Source organism: Aspergillus terreus, genomic scaffold (assembly GCF_000149615.1).
Source record: "Aspergillus terreus NIH2624 scaffold_1 genomic scaffold, whole genome shotgun sequence".
NCBI lineage: Eukaryota > Fungi > Ascomycota > Eurotiomycetes > Eurotiales > Aspergillaceae > Aspergillus > Aspergillus terreus.
The window spans coordinates 194,686-211,116 of NT_165972.1; the positions used below are offsets into that span (position 1 = coordinate 194,686).

At 54.0% G+C, this 16,431-nt stretch overlaps 4 protein-coding genes across 4 annotated transcripts; 2 read left to right on the forward strand and 2 right to left on the reverse strand.

Moving 5' to 3' along the window:
• Nucleotides 1-710: 710 nt before the first annotated feature.
• ATEG_00063 (uncharacterized protein) lies at nt 711-7,348 on the reverse strand (the record flags this gene model as incomplete). Its single annotated transcript, XM_001210149.1, has 12 exons — nt 711-1,079; nt 1,161-2,180; nt 2,349-2,715; nt 2,796-3,069; nt 3,119-3,308; nt 3,382-3,614; nt 3,833-4,403; nt 4,452-4,839; nt 4,893-5,488; nt 5,539-6,029; nt 6,093-6,707; nt 6,760-7,348. 12 exons carry the CDS (start codon nt 7,346-7,348, stop codon nt 711-713), a joined length of 5,703 nt encoding a protein of 1,900 aa, XP_001210149.1.
• Nucleotides 7,349-7,727: 379 nt separating this feature from the next.
• ATEG_00064 (uncharacterized protein) lies at nt 7,728-8,917 on the forward strand (the record flags this gene model as incomplete). The annotated part of the gene is made up of 4 exons (XM_001210150.1): nt 7,728-7,896; nt 7,941-8,044; nt 8,134-8,571; nt 8,864-8,917. The coding sequence occupies 4 exons, from the start codon at nt 7,728-7,730 to the stop codon at nt 8,915-8,917; spliced, it is 765 nt and encodes a 254-aa protein (XP_001210150.1).
• A 499-nt stretch (nt 8,918-9,416) lies between these two features.
• On the forward strand, nt 9,417-12,825 carry ATEG_00065 (bifunctional cytochrome P450/NADPH--P450 reductase; the record flags this gene model as incomplete). The annotated part of the gene is made up of 5 exons (XM_001210151.1): nt 9,417-9,453; nt 9,512-9,592; nt 9,648-9,927; nt 10,009-11,950; nt 12,013-12,825. The coding sequence occupies 5 exons, from the start codon at nt 9,417-9,419 to the stop codon at nt 12,823-12,825; spliced, it is 3,153 nt and encodes a 1,050-aa protein (XP_001210151.1).
• Nucleotides 12,826-13,206: 381 nt separating this feature from the next.
• On the reverse strand, nt 13,207-15,069 carry ATEG_00066 (fungal specific transcription factor domain-containing protein; the record flags this gene model as incomplete). The annotated part of the gene is made up of 7 exons (XM_001210152.1): nt 13,207-13,240; nt 13,364-13,558; nt 13,650-14,302; nt 14,395-14,409; nt 14,458-14,723; nt 14,786-14,921; nt 15,064-15,069. The coding sequence occupies 7 exons, from the start codon at nt 15,067-15,069 to the stop codon at nt 13,207-13,209; spliced, it is 1,305 nt and encodes a 434-aa protein (XP_001210152.1).
• Between the last annotated feature and the right edge of the window lie 1,362 nt (nt 15,070-16,431).

The window sequence follows — 16,431 nt, forward strand, 5'->3', positions numbered from 1 at the left end:
ATGTGATGAGACCCCCGCGGACATGGCCAAGCCGCTAATCTTCAAATTATCCGCCGAGTGTCGAGTGTCTCCGGTGGTGAGATCTAGCGATCTAGACCCGGCCCAGGATGCGACGGGGAAAATTTGATCAAGCAGTGCTGCCTCGGCTTCCGAATGGGAAATTACACCGTGGCATTCATATTAATTAACCACGGAGTGAGACAAGGCTTGCAAAGTCTAACTTATTGGAGATTTGGGGGCCACGCGATGGCCGCAGTTGTTATTGTGGTGGACAGCTGGAGCGGCGATGGACGGCCCACTTGGGGCGATGGCTATCGGACAGCGGTTCCCTTGTCCGCTCGGTTCGCAGATGAGAGGACCTGAATCGTACGACAGTGTGGAGCCGTCTAAGCGAGGTCGCAGCTGAGTCCAGGCGAGTCTTATCTCGGAGTACTCCGTAGAGGAGGACCTCGGTCGAGTATGTACCGACGCGTTGGTTAATAGGTATATCGGAACCCAGCCTGCTAGAGTTAGCTGTTACCCCCGATGCACCAACCCAGGGGAGAAATACAATGTTCTGGATGATATGCCGTCCAACACGCTGCTGTCGATTCCGAAGATAAAAATACACCGTCAAGACGCCCACAATGACAATGGTGAGGATTTGCAGCCTATCCATACTCAAATAAGCCCACCGCTATACGAAGTCAACAGACAGGGAAGACGCAGACTCACCCAGTAATCGCCCACACAGCAGTCGGATACCGCGGCGCCTCCTGCTGCCGCACAACGTAACTCCCCGCCACGGCGCCCAATCCCTGAAAGGTGGTGACGATCGCAATGGAGGTCGCGCGCTTCCACTGGCCGGCCATGTTGTTGGCCAGGTAGGCGTACTGCATTGCCCAGTTCGACACGAACGCCCCCGTGCCGAGGAAGGCGCCGGCGTAGCGGCGGGCGACCTCACTTTCCGGAGGCAGCCCAATCATCAGAATGCCGGCAATGATGCAGCTGCAGTTGAAGACGACGAACGGGCCGCGGAGGCGCCATCGGTCCGCCAGGAAACAGGTGCAGACGACCGGGATCACGGCCCAGTAGTATGGCTGCGGTGGTTAGCGGCGATCGGCAGATGGGGAGGATACCGTGCAAGCACACAGTCGGAGGGCTGGAGGGAGACGACGTACTGGCGTGGACAGCAGGATGGCCATGTTGCTGGAGAAGCCCATGCCCTGGATGATGATGGGGAGGAAGTAGCTGAGGGTTGTGGAAACCATGTTTCCGACGAAGCCCATAGTGGCGAAGAGGTAGGCCTTGGGGTCGACGAGGTGGACAAGGATGCGGCGCCAGGCGAAGTGCTCAGCGATGACATCGCGGCGGTCGCGATCGATGCGTGCCACCACCAGCTGCGTCTCCTTCTCCGACAGGAAGCAAAAACTCTTTTGCGCGTTCTCCGGGAAGTCGACCATCCACCAGTAGCTGACGATGCCGATGACAGTGGCTGCGAGACCATGGACGAGGTACATCCAGCGCCAGCCGCGCAGGCCGGCGCGGCCGTCGAGGTGGTTGAGCCCGAAGCTGATGAGAGTCCCGGTGGCCATGACGCAGGTCTGGAACACCTGGAGGATGGCGTAGCGCAGGCCCTGCTCGCGCCGCGGATACCACGAGCTGACGAGGTAGCTTGCCCCCGGGAGGACGGGGGCGACGGCGATGCCCAGCAGCACACGCATGGCGATCATCTGCTGCCAGGTCTGGATGAACGCCGTGCACAGGGTGACGAGGCCGAAGCAGACGGTCGTGGCGCTTAACAGGACGCGTGGGCCCAGCCAGCGTACAGCCAAGGCACCGGGCAACTGGCATGCGACCAGCGCAATGGAGAAGATGAAGATGGAGACCGAGTATCGGCTGCCGTATAGGTGTAGATCGTCGAATAAGCTTGTCACTGAAGCGGACGAGAGGATGCCCGAGTCGACGAGGTTCAGGCTCATTAGGATCCCACAGATCGAGCACAGTCGCAGGTCGATTTTGCGGCGGAGGCGTTTCTCAAGCACTTCCAACTCTTCTGGAGTGTCGGCGTTGGTGGCGGTATGCTCGAGAAGAGCCTCCCCATTTTTGACGGTTGTTTCTGGAATTTTTGCGCCCATTGTCGCTGTTGCGAGGTTGTTGTTTGGGAGAAGTTGTTGCAAGGAAACTGCAGGCGAAGTTATCTGAGCTGCATCAGCAAGGGATCCATGTTCCCCAGCAACGTGACCGGCCCTGCATGGAACATGCCCGATGCATCGTGCAGTTTCTGGTGCAGTTTCCTGCCATCACCCTCTACCTGTCGCCTTTCTAGAGACCCCCCGTTTTTTCGGCATCCGTACCAGCCAATATACCGCCAGAGCCCCAAGCGCATTCACAACGACATATGCCAGGACGATTCCCCAATTCCTCCACGCATCCTCAAATCGGATATTCACTGTACGAAGATAATCATCTGTACTTCTCAGCGGGCAGTATTCGCACTGGTTGGTGTTGTCTGGGTCGACCAGATACCCGCCGGATGAAGCAATATAGGCGGCCATATAAGTGCTGCACGACTCGCCTGCCGGCGGGAGGAACTTGACATATTCGTTCGCTGCACACACAACCTGCACATTGGCGACGCCGGCCGATAGAAGGCCCGAGGCCAGCCAGGTGAACGGCGAGACATAGTACATGAACGTCCAGAAGCCAGGCAGGGAGGCTTTTTTCACAAGGATGCTGTATAGTAAGAGGGGTCAGCCAATGAATGTGTCCTGATCTGTGTGTAGGGGGAACAATCGGTTGGAGAGGGAAAATACCCGCAGAAGGTGATGCACAGCATATAGCAGATATTTCCCAAGCTTCCGGCTGAATCGGCACTGTCCATGCCAGCAACAAGCACATGGGTAAAGGTGCTCGTAAACATCATGAAGGCCCAGATCAGCAAGAAGGTCAGGCCGCCGCGCGAGGCGACTTCGTGCGTGGGGACAGCATTCTGGTATAGCCCGATGGGGTAGTACCAGCAAAAGTAGGCCATCACAGCCATCAAGGTATTCCAAAGCATCTCAATCGTGAGGTTGCTCAGGATCAGCACTGCCAATCATGTCAGCTCGACCGTATATGTCTTGCCCTGAATTCATACCTTTCCAGTCGTATATCTTCGAAGGCCTTTCCCGCTCCTCGTAGACTTCCCGTTGGCTGATGAATTGAGGCATGATCTGTTCACTGAGTTGCCCATACATGCTCAATAACATCATCACGGCGTACATCTGATTCTGGAGGCCTTGGATGGTGTTTGGCGCATGGAAGAAGCTGAAGCCAATAAACAACGCCTGCGCAAGCGTCAGTAAGTCCTGCTCGTGCAGATTGCGTCCAGGCCATCAGCTCTGTCGATTCAATACTGACCGAACCCACGGTGAGGGCGATTTTGGAATAGATATATGATGGAGTTCGCCAATACTGTGCTGCGACCCGTTGCTGAACGAGCCACCACTGGCGGACAAAAGGCGCCGCATAAGCGGTATCTTTTGGCTGACCGAGTGGCAGGATTGGAGGTTCTTTGTCTTCGGTAATCCGCGATTGGCGAATCCCATCCAGCCTTTCCTTGACGGAACGATGCTCGTGCGAGTCGCGCCAGACTTGAGGCCAGTCAACGTCGGTTCGCGATCCAGGTGCGGCGCCGATTACTTCCAGCATCCATTCCGCGGGGTTCGCTTGGGGCGGACACTGCTTTCCTCCATTGCGTTCCAGATATTGGATGAGAGTGGCCGAATTTTGACCAATTTCTGTCAAACAGAAACACGTTTGCTCGTCAGTAGTTGTAAGGAATAAAGAGGACACCAGGGATCTGACGAACCTCCAAAATACACGGTCTTGCCACCTTTTGCGAGGAGAAGCAAGTTGTCGAACTGTTCGAATAAGATGGCCGAGGGCTGGTGGATTGTGCACAAAATCGCCTGGCCACTGCGTGCAAGTCGTTTGAGTAGCTGGCAGATCGCCCACGACGTCTGCGAATCTAGCCCTGAAGTCGGCTCATCCAAGAAAAGGAGCAATTCGGGCTTTGCGGCTAGTTCAACTCCGACAGTAAGGCGTCTCCGCTGTTCGATATTCAGTCCCTCGCCTGGGACTCCAACGATCGCATCCGCGTACTCCTCCATCTCGAGGAGCCGGATTACTTCGTCCACATAGGCACGCTTTTCTTCCGGTGGAACGTTCGCGGGCTGGCGTAGAAGGGCACTGAACTCGAGAGATTCTCGCACGGTGCATGTTGAGAGATGGACATCCTGTTGCTGCACGTATCCCGTTTTGCGCTGGAAGGAAACATCTCGTGGTATCCCATCCACGTACATGTCCCCGGTAACGACCCCAGTCATCACGCGGTCAGCGAGGACGTTGAGGAGAGTGGTTTTGCCAGCGCCGGAAACACCCTAGGACGCAACGCCGTGTTAGCTTCATCTCTCATCGCGCGGACTAACTCTACACAGGAAGAAACTTGCCATCAACGCGGTCAAGGTTCCGGGTTCGACCCAGCCATCGACGTGGTCCAGGATCCGCCGGGTCTCGCCTTTCTGCTTAACATCATAACACACATCTTGCCAATGGAAGACCTGGCCTTCACTAGGAGGAGCATGCGTCCTTGTAGTCGCATCCGGCGGACCTGTCAGCGCCACCGGCGCAACTTGGGGCTTGAGGGCCTCCTCATCGTTGGCCTCGGCCATTCGGCGCGTAACTCTTTTATCGTTAAAGTGGCTGCGTCGGAAGAGCAATATCTCGCCTTTGCTCTTAGCCATACCGAGCAGTTCAGTCGCGGCGAGGTAAGCGGCTGTAAGGAGAACCCAGAAAGCTATCAATATACCCACGTTCCTAGTGGACCGTCAGTGTTCTGTCGTCTCGATGGCAGTGGTGTCATGACTTACCGCCATTTATTGGCATGATAATAGTTGAACTTTTCGCCTATGTACAGGTCCCCCTGCACCATCGTGGAACCGAGTATGTTGCCGACCTCCGTGCAGGCCCGGTTGACCGCACCTGCGGTGCTGTATTCTGCTCCTGTTGGAACGATGACCGAGCAGGAGAACTTGCGATCGTGAAACTCATTGATCATCAATGACTCGAACGCATAACTGAGTGGATTGACATAGGCTATCCACCGCGACCATCCCGGCATGTAGGCGGTCGGCATGGTGAAGCCAGTGTACATGATCAAGCCCAGGACCAAGATAGCGGCTGGCACCATAGCCTGGGACATGGTACGGGATACCGATGCGATGGTGCGGAACAGGCTTGATGTCACAACCGTGCTCAGGAACGCAACTAAAAGGAAAAAGAAAATGGGGCCGGCTTCTCGACGTAGGTTTGCCATCAGGTATAGCGTCAGATTGAAGCAGAGAGTATTGAGCAATTTGTACGGGATGTCGGTCAGCATGCTGGCAACCGCCTCCGCAGAAGGGTGATAGAGAGCGAACTGTTTGTGTTTCTCCACAACAGGCCGCTGTTCGTATAGCGTCAAGATCTGGAGAGGGTTAGATCGTGTTAAGATAATGAGTGTCCGCGTTCGGTTACCTCTAGGACGCTGGCAAAGGCGCTGAGAAGCAGAGCAAAGAAGATCAGTCCACCCCGGCCGTAGAAGCTATTGGTGTCATCGTGCAGGTTGAAGAAGATACTGCCCAAGACCAGAGCCATGATGGTGTTGCCTCCCAGCTGGATGTAGGTCAAGGACGGATCTGCAAGCAGACGCTTCCATCCGCGCCAAAGACACAATGTCGTCTGCTGCAAGTAGGAGAGGGTATATGGGGATCGAATTCGTTGTCCGCTGGCCTGTTGGGCCCTGCGTGACTCCACGAAGTCGTCCAGATATTTACTTCTCAAGCTGAAGTCCCTTTCATACTCCGCAATTGAACGCATCAGCTGCTGGCGCTGCTGGCTTTTCTTCCATCTTTCTTCGAACTCCAATGCAGTTTTGGGGACTGTGCGTTCAAACCCTGGTCGCACACGACGCTCCTTCGGGCTTGTCATTGAGGTGAGGAAGTCGGCGGTCGTTTGCCGCTCCGGTTCTGTAGACTCGTGCGTTAACCACTAACCACAGAATATCAAGCCGAGATGCCGGATTATCTTACGCTGAAAGCCCAACTCTTCAAAGTAAGCGCCTGCTTCAGATGTGGGCCCAAAGAAGATTTGTCGCCCTTCGTACAGAAGCAGGACTTTGTCGAATATCTTCCTCGCATCCAAATGGTTAGCCAATCCTTCTTCAACGCGAAGGGATCCGAGAGGGGTACATACATTATACGCCTCCTCAGGCGCTTGATAGAGGGAGACCAGGACCGATGTTTGGAGCAGTTCGGTAGAGGTCCGCAGCGTTTTGCAGAATTCAACCGCATTGGCGCTGTCCAGCCCGCGCGTACTGTTATCCCAACATTGCAGGGCGGCGTCACTCAGGGCTGCTTCGGCAAGGCTCACCCGTTTTCTTTCTCCTCCACTGATCCCCCGAATGAAATCGTTGCCAACAACAGTGGTTTTCGTATGGGATATGCCAAATATAGCCATGATGACATCTCGCAGGAGGTTCGAGTACTGCTGGGCCTTCAGGCCAACCGGCAACGCTCGTGGAGCTCTGGCATGGGCTGCAAACGAGAGGGTGTCCCCGACTGACAGCATCGGGAGATGCACGTCGTTCTCCCCTACATAAATGGCTTCGCCTCGGAAGTAGCTGTGCATTTCTTTGAATGATATGCCTGCCCAGGAATGAGTCACTCATGAAGATCAGACACCGAAAGCCAGACATACCTCGATAGTTCATTGTAGTCTCGTCACCCAAAGATAAGCCTTCCATGTGCCCGGCAATGGCTTTCAACAAGGTCGAACACCCGGAACCCGGTGGTCCAAGAACCAAAAGCATTTCTCCAGCGTTCACAAGCCCGTCCAGGCCATGGAGGATATCTACCCGTCGTTTGCGTCGTGGCGCTGTTAGAGAAAGGATGCTGTTTCCCACGGTTTTTTGATAGTCTGTGGACATGCCAAAGCCGTATACCGAGAGGTCGCGGAAAGCCACACCAGACTTTCTACGCCGTCCTGCATCGAGATCCTCGCTTTCATAATGAACGAGGGCTTCCACCCACGCCCGAGTGTCGAAGCTGGAGCATTGAGGGTCAAGTTTCGAGCCAGGGAGAGGCTGGAAAGGATTGTTGTAGGAAGGTTGGGTCGATCCTTCGGCCCCGACGCAATTCGAGATGCGGCTCGCCAGTCTGTGGATTATCGACTCGACATCGTTTTGTTGTTTCTCCCCGGATACTTCCTCCTCACTGGACTTCGATGTCCGACTGAGTTCATTCTTGGTGGCGGTAGATCCGGTTGTTGAGGGTCTTTCCTCGGCCATGGCTGCCAGAAGCGCGGGATGTATCTGTTGGTAACTTTCGATGGGGCCTTATTGTTCATCGTGAATGGCGTAGCAACGGCTTTTATATAAACGTGGAAACGGCCTTGGGAAGATGCTCCTGCTGGTGTACATGCAAACCTCGGTCTTCGGGAATTAAGTAAGGTACTATAGTATATTGGCTCGGAGTTCGGTGAAGGCAGAGAGGCTGTGCTCTGCGGAGTATACGAGGAGGAAAGCCGATCTAAAAAGCTTATTGATCCGAGAGATACCGCTGTAGAGTATTCTAGAGCAAGGCAGGTCAACAGTCTCAAAATATGTATCCTTCTTTGTTTCTGCCCTTTGTGGCTTTTCCCTGCTTCTTATCCACCCTCGAAGCAAGATGTCAGTTACCGATCAATCCTCCGGGCCTCTTCCACTGAACTACAGTCTAGCCAAGCGGAAATTCCGCATCATACGATTCTGGTTGCTCGTATCTATGGACTCGGTGGCCTTCCCCATTGGTCTCTACTATCTCCTGACCAGGGCCACGACATTGTCTCTCACAGTTGGTTAGTATGGTGCCTTCTGCACTTCTCTGCTGAGACCTAACTAGGTGTTTCTATTGGCAGTTTTCACGATAGTAACATTGACATTGTTCGGAACGTTCGCAACGGAATCATTCCAGAGATCATGGCGTCTGTGGCGGAAGGGTTCTACGTGCCGCGTTCCCAGCGTTGGTCGCTACCATGTCACCTCTCCCCCAATATCTCCTTCAAAGCCATCTCCCTCTGACTCTGTCGCTGTAGTTTGATTTCACCCATTGGCACATCCTCGCCTCCTGGGTCATCATCATCGCGGAGCTAGTCGTCGGGACCATCCCCAATCCACCCGTGATGCGCATGCTGGCCATGCCCATTCCTTCGCTTTTCTTCATCTTTGCGCTGGAGATGTTTATCCTCGAGGCGATGTACGTTCTCGGAAGGCCGGTCCCGTTTCGAGTCTCCTCCATCCCAAAAGGTGACCCGATGCGTCCGGCTCTCTATCCATTCTTGGAAGACATCATCGCCGTAGATGGCAGGGGAGGAGCCGGGTTTCGGAGCCGCCTGGATCAGCGGTACCGAACTAGCCCGCCCTTTCGTGGAATGCTGCACCGGTTGACTATGCTGTGGGCGGTTCCTCAATTCCTGGTAGCAGGAGGGACGCTGGCGGGGATTGTACTTGCTGACCGGGAGCTGGCCTATACGGTATGTGCCCTGAATCCTAAGGTGTTGGTATCCGAGGCTGAGATTGTACGGCGATTGATTGCAGCTTGGCTGGTCCGTGCCTGCTATGTGGGCGGCGATATGGGTAGTGGTGATGGCGATTCGCATCCGGGTGGAATTGAGGAGAGAGAAGCATTACTGGAGAGTAGTGCAACTGACAGAGCAGCTGCAGAGACCTGTGGAGGATGTTGCAGATGCAGGAGATACGAATCAGGGAGAGACCACTTAGTATTGTTTTATAACTTGGTAACTATGCTCTGCAATGATCAAACAGTATAGTACGGCTTATATATTGAATGTCGGGGATGTACTCTACGTCAACCACTAAGAAGGAATACAAAGGTCGAAAGCAGACGCAGTGTAATAGACAGCTAGGTATCACAGAGAGGCCAGGTAATTCAGGAAAATAAGGTCCATAAAGATCAGGATCCGCGCGTTTCCTATAGATCTAGCCACCGCACTGCTGCCACTGCAGCAATGGTCATATTCTAGACAATTGCAATGTCGTAATCAAGTTCCTAGTTAATTTTAGAATAGAGTTGCAAATCATTTACTTGAAAAGGCTCTAATACTTAGCCCGTTGACAAGCTTCTGGGGGCGCAGCAAACTTCCTCGGTGGTGAGACTATACCGAGACACTTACAAGGTCCCACTACCGCCGAACCCCGAACCCCGAGACTAGGTGCCTGACCTTCTGACGTAGTTAATCCTCGGGACTAGATCTAGTTATATACAGGTATAAGTAGAGATCATGATAGGAGAAAGCTGTCAGTCCAGATTTTCAACCTCGCCATCCATTTCAAATTGAACGCTGCTATCTGACGCAAAATGATCAAGGAAACAGAACAAATCCCAGGGCCTAGACGTGAGACGCCTCCTACTGCCTACACTGTTCACTGCATTGCTGACTGCCTGTTTATCAGCCCTGCCGGTCGTGGGAAACCTCTTCGACATGGACCTTGAACATGGTCTAGAATGTCTCATTAGATTGGCCGACGATTTCGGTAAGCCCATCACCATTGCCCGTAAAAAGGTCCTCAAACTCATCCATAAACGCAGGACCGCTCTTTCAAATCACTATCAACGGCGAAAAGCAGATCTTTGCCACCAGCCAGGCCCTGGTCGATGAGCTCTGTGATGAATCCCGCTTCCATAAGGCTGTCATGGGGGGACTTGAGAAGCTACGAATGCTTGCAAGCGACGGCCTCTTTACGGCATATCATGGCGAGCGCGGCTGGGGGATTGCTCATCGGATTCTGGTGCCGGCTTTTGGCCCTTTGCGTATTCGAAATATGTTCGAAGAAATGAACGATGTGGCCCAGCAGCTTTGTTTAAAATGGTGAGGAATTCCGGACAACCGGGCCGTGGGAATACTCGTGGAAAGGCGAACACAAGCTGACAATTTAATGGTTGAATGCAGGGCCCGCCAGGGTAGCTCGACTAGTATCAATATCACAGACGATTTCACACGCCTTACGCTAGACACAATCGCCCTATGCACAATGAACTTCAGGCTCAATAGCTTCTACAATAACGAGACGATGCACCCATTTGTCAAGTCCATGCTCTATGTGCTGCGGGAATCCGATATCCAGTCCATGCTTCCGGGAATCGCAAATTGCATCCGAGTCAAGGCACGGAGCCGGATGTCGAAGCACATCCAACTGATGAGGAACATGGCTCGCGGGATCATTCAAGAGCGCCGAGATCAAGCGGAACCGGTCGATGACCTCCTCAACACGCTGTTGAACGGGCGGGATCCAGTCACTGGCGAAGGCATGAGCGACGACCTGATTATCAACAATGTCATCACCTTTCTGATTGCCGGCCATGAGACCACTTCCGGCCTGCTCTCGTTCACCTTTTACTACCTGCTGCAAAACCCACACATCCTGGAACGGGCCCAGAATGAAGTTGACGAGGTTACTGGCGGGGAGCGGATCACAGTGCAGCACCTGGGACGGCTTACATACATCGACGCCATATTGAAGGAGAGTCTGCGTCTTATGCCCACCGCGCCGGCCTTCACCGTCACTCCGAAGAAGCCCGAGGTGCTGGGCGGGGCCTGGGCCATCGATGCCGGACAGGCCGTCAACGTGCTGCTGCCGGTCTGCCTACGAGACCGCAGCGTCTTTGGACCTGATGCGGACGAGTTCCGCCCCGAACGCATGCTGGAAGAGAATTTCTCCAAGCTCCCTCCCAATTCTTGGAAGCCCTTTGGCAACGGCGAACGTAGCTGCATTGGTAGGGCCTTTGCCTGGCAGGAAGCTCAACTGGTGGTTGCCATGGTTCTTCAAACGTTTGACCTGGTGCCTGATGACCCGTCTTACAAACTGCGGATCAAGGAGACGCTCACTATCAAGCCTGATGGTTTCCGGGTCAGAGCCACCCTGCGTCGTGGCCAGAGTGCGACGGGTCTCTCCCAAGGTAGTATGTCGGCGAGCGGCGCTACGAGTTCAGTGGCATCGCCAGGTCCTCCAGCCGCGACTGGCGCTCAATCAAACCCCGCTGGAGGCCAACGGATCTCCTTCTTCTACGGCTCCAACAGCGGAACGTGCAAAGCCCTCGCTCACCGACTTGCTTCCAGTCTGATGGGCCGTGGCTTCACGGAGCAGAAGCTTGCCGCTCTCGACACCGTCGTCGGGAACCTGCCAACGGATCAGCCGGTGATCATTGTGACAACGTCCTACGACGGGCGGCCGACAGACGATGCGGAGGAGTTTGTCCGCTGGCTGGAGAGCAAACGCCCTGTCCTTCAGGGTGTCTCCTACGCCGTCTTTGGCTGCGGCCACCACGACTGGGCCAAGACATTCTATCGCATTCCCATCCTGATTGACGACCTGATGCACAAGGCTGGAGCCACGCGACTGACTGCGCTTGGCACAGCCAACGCTGCCGTTAGTGATCTCTTCTCGGATCTCGAATTGTGGGAAGAAACCAACCTCCTTCCCGCCCTCCGGGAAGCTTTCCCTCCGTCCAACAGCAGCGACGTCGAGTCATCCGAGCCACACCAACTCCAGATCTGCGTCAGCAAGCCCAGGAGAGTGGACATGCACCGGGGCCTGGTGGAGGCAAAAGTCACTGCGGTCCGGACCCTGACCAGCCCGGACAGCCCCGAGAAGCGGCATGTGGAATTCCATGTCCAGGGAGACACCACCTGGCGCCCAGGGGATCATGTCAACATCCTCCCTGTCAATCCACTCAGCACGGTCTCTCGAGTCCTAGCTTACTTCCAACTCGCGCCGGACCACAGTATCACCGTCAACTCGTTCAACACGCAAGGCCTTCCGTCCGCCACCCCCGTGTCAGCGACCGAGCTCTTTAGTTCATTTGTCGAGCTTTCGCAACCGGCAACGAGAAAGGTAGGTACCCGAGTATTTGGCATTCTCCAAATTACGTCTTTTTACTAAACAGAAAATCCCAGAACCTCAAAGCCCTCGCGATGGCAGCAGAGTCGAAGACAGACGAACAAGAGCTGATCCGGTTGCACGATTCCTACGATGCACTCGTCCGAGACAAACGCGTCTCGGTCTTGGATATTCTAGAAAGATTCCCATCTATTTCACTGCCTATCGGTATATTCATATCGATGCTTCCCCCTCTGCGTCTCCGGACGTATTCCCTCTCCATGGCTCCGTCCTTCAAACCCTCGCATGGTTCGCTCACCTTCTCCGTCATCAACGAACCGGCATGGAGCGGTAACGGGCAGTACCTGGGCGTGGGGTCAAACTACCTCGCATCGCTTACACCAGGCTCTCTTCTCTACTTGTCACCACGTCCAGCCAAAGACGCCTTTCATCTGCCCGCGGACCAGTTCAACACGCCCATCATCATGATCTGTGCCGGAAGCGGGCTGGCTCCGTTCATGGGTTTCATCCAAGAACGCATGACCTGGCTGAAGCAAGGACGCCCTCTTGCAAAGGGTCTGCTGTTCTTCGGCTGTCGGGGGCCACATCTCGATGATCTATATTATGAGGAGTTATCTGAATTCGAAGACGCAGGCGTGGTTGAGGTCCACAGAGCGTACAGTCGAGCTCCGGACGACGTCCGGGCCAAAGGATGCCGGCATGTGCAACATCGGTTGGTGACTGAAGCTGAGGCTGTCCGGGATCACTGGGGCCGGAATGCAATAGTCTACGTCTGCGGCTCGAGCAATATGGCCAGAGGGGTACAGACGGTGTTGGAGGAAATACTGGGGACCTTGCCCCCGGAGCGATATGTTGCGGAAATCTTCTGAGCATTACGTCTGGTTCGCTCCTTTCACTTCATGGCGGAATGGTGAGTGGGAGGAGCAGGAATCGGATTTAGTCTAGCTAGCTTCTCTTCTCAATGAATCCTATCACCATAATCCTCGTTGTTGCCTATTACCTTTTATACAACCTCATCGTGCCCGATCTCCGGGATCACCAGCCCGAAGAAATTTTGAACGTTAAAGGGGGCTGCCATATAACTCTCCGGGCCATCGCCCTGTATAGTGAAATCCGGCAGCACGGGGTAATAAAGGTAGTCACTCGACTCCCAGGGATCCATAATCCCGTCATGCAACTCGACATCACCAACGTCAACATTGGTGCTGTGGTTGTTTGTGGGATTCGATGGCATATGACCCTAATCATGTTCAGCAAACTTCGATTGTGAATAGGTCAAACGACCTAGAACCAGAACAGCGGCGTACCGGAGCAACCATTCTCGATTCAGCACTCGATGAGCCCAATTCACAGGGTTCTTCTTCGCCCCGTTGCCGCGGCCGCAGGCTGCCCGAATCCTTGACGTACTGCCGTGCGATATGCGCAAACTCGGTCAGAAGGGATGCAGGCATAAATCCACCCGACTTGTAATCCAGCAGACTGAAATGCCCAGCGACTACATCCAACAGAGATAGGTTGTTGTGCGTTTCTGGATGTGTCGGGTTGTGCACGATGAAATCGAACAGGATGAATAGAGCGGCGAGGGGCAGAACTGCGAGGACGCTATTCGGATATCATATCAGAATTAAGTACAGAATCCCGAAACTCAGGCCTCGAGGGAGCTAAAGTGGCTTTGGCGAGAGAGGGCACTTACAAATTCGGCGTGTGGGCAGCTATATCAATGTCCCTGCTGTCCTCGACGACCGCTCTCGCAGTATCCATCAACTGTCGCTTGCTCCTTTCCAGATCCTGCGACCGGCCTGGGTCAAGCTGGCCTACATACATCTTGAGTCTCGCCAGGGCGATAACGAGCCCGTAGTAAGAGAACTTGGTCTGGAGCGCGGCCATTTTGACCCCTGGCCCAAGAAGAGAAGAAGGCCCACCGCGTGCACCAAGCGGCACTTCCGGGCGAAATTCCAACGGGATGGCCGTTCTCCATCGTTCCAAGCGCGTCTCAACCTCTGCAATGGCGTCGTGATACGCCTCCGGGGATTGCGATGTGGCACTTACCGAAAACAGAGTCGTGTATGAAAGCGAGAGGATGCGGCCAAACCCTATAGCCGATACAAACCAGTTATACCCCCCAAGGACGGATTCCGGGACCTCAGGCACGGGACTCCCAACATCGTAGTCTGGGATCATCGAACCTTTATGGCTTTGAAAACACATTCCTTTCTCCATGTAATATATGACCCAGAATGTCCGGTGGCAGGTGTTCTTCTGGCGCTGGTCCCCGTCACCTAAAGCTCTGTGATAGCCGAGGCCGAGCGCCATGCGGGCGGCTTCCATGACTAGAATCTCGTCGATCTGAATACAGCAAGTAGTCCTGGCGAAAATTGACTGAGCGACGCAAGCCATCAGAACAAGGTACATGTTTCTTATCACACGGCAGCCCTTACCATTGCAACCAGCGCCTATTGATCTCATTAGCCGAGTCAAAGGTTATCATCACAAGCACGTACTTGGAGACTCGTCAATGCTTCCCTCGGAATCAGTATCTCCGACACGAGACCTAACGAAACCTGGAAAAGCTTCCAGGCCCTCCCGTTTCCCGGATCGAATGCTCCGCCGTCATGGTACTGGCAACCAAGCGCGAGGATGGCGTGATATAGAGCTGAAAATGCGCAACTCGAGCTCAGAATTTGCGAATGAGCCGGCCCGAGTGCTTTCTCTTCAAACTCTTTGCGATCGAGGAAAGGGTAAAATGGGTGCATTTGGCTGAAGTAGGCTACGGTTTCAGAGTATCGGTCCGTCAACCAGGGAATGCGCACTGAACGGGATGAGACTCACATTGGATGTACAGCGTGGCCTTGTCCAAGGGAATATGAACTGGATCCGATGGCTTTCTGAAAGAAATACGTGTCTTGGAGGATGGCCCCTCGGCGAGAAGCCGCGATCTGATGACAGACTCAATGGTCTCCACCAGCTGGTTCAGTCGGTCATTCCCCAGTCGTTGCGATAGAGAATGGATTCGATGCTCCGAAAAGAATGCAAGGCTGGAACTAGTCACTTCACAGGCAAGGCGGTTAAACATGGACCCTGAATAAGTCTACCGTTGCGTAGCATACCGTCATGGTCGGGGCCCTAGGTCCGGTACTTGGTCAGGCTAGACAAATAAAGCAATTTAGACAACGGTTCGGAACTGACCCTGAGCAAGACAGAATTATCCCGTTGGATCCCACTGCTGTCGTGATTTTCCAACATCCGATCCAGAAGGATTGGTTGGGAGCGAATCTTCTCGGTCAAAGGCCCCAGGCGTGGAGTGCAAATCCGAGCAGATGTCGTCGCATCTACGGCAGGTGACGAGCTTCGTCTCGGACGTACACCGTTGCCTCCAAGAGGTCGGGTCCTTTGCTTACGCTTGGACTGGGTAAAATGACACCTTTCATTCCGTTTCTACATAGCGAGTTCTGTTAGCATCAGCGGGCTCTTCCTCGAGCACACCTTCATCTTACCACGCAATGGGTGCATCGAAGGTGTTGAGTGGGATCCACTAAGGACAGAGACAATTAGGCTTCATCGGGGATTTTCGGCCAGGGTTCACAGTGCGCGTACTGATACAGCGAACTTTCCGAGTCCTGCATTGATCGCAGGACTTGCATGTCTTCGCCTCCGCGCTTCGGGCATCATCCTGATCCACGGCGGGTGATGATGGTTCGGACGTCATATCTAACCTCGGGGGAAATAGTATGGGGAGAAGGAAGGAAAACCTGGGGATTCGGAGATGGCGGTCGGATGAAATAAGCGGGTTGTGTCCGAGCGGCTCGGTCTTCGGTCTTTGGGAGTTCGTACCCTTAATGGGCCATACTAATCTTTCTGCCTGGACCGAGACGACGGACAACCTCGTATTGAGGATGCCGCTACAGAACTTAATCTAGATCAGGCTCTGTAATACCTAAACTACACTGATGGATTATTTTGTGCGCAATGGCGGCCTCCATGCCCTCCTGGCGGTAACCCCAGCAGAACAACATGCCTGAGGTCATCGGTGTTCCGACGGACTCACAGGCATCTGACTCTAGAATGCTAGATTATAATAGAGAAGCCTACCTTGGTTATGCTCATAACATCTCAGACTATGTATGTTCAGTGTTAGATGGTGGAGGCTTGATTAGAGTGTGGCAGAGGTAAGTATTCGGAATCCAAGCAACAAGACATCAGGTACTAGAGATTATATTCGGGTCGCACGAAGGCATTCACGAACAACCCGGATCGGTCACGGATAAGACGGCGCCCAGGAAGGCACAAGACATAAAGCGGTGAAATGGTGGATTGCAATGAGATGCTTGCGTGAGGAGGGAATGGTTGTTAATGAGAATGAGAACGAGACGGCTCCATCTATTCTCTCATCCGCTGGTACATCTCTATCTCATAGTAGTAGTAGTTATCTGTATACTCTTGGGGCTTGGATGATTGAAGTACCAATCGTCCAACGG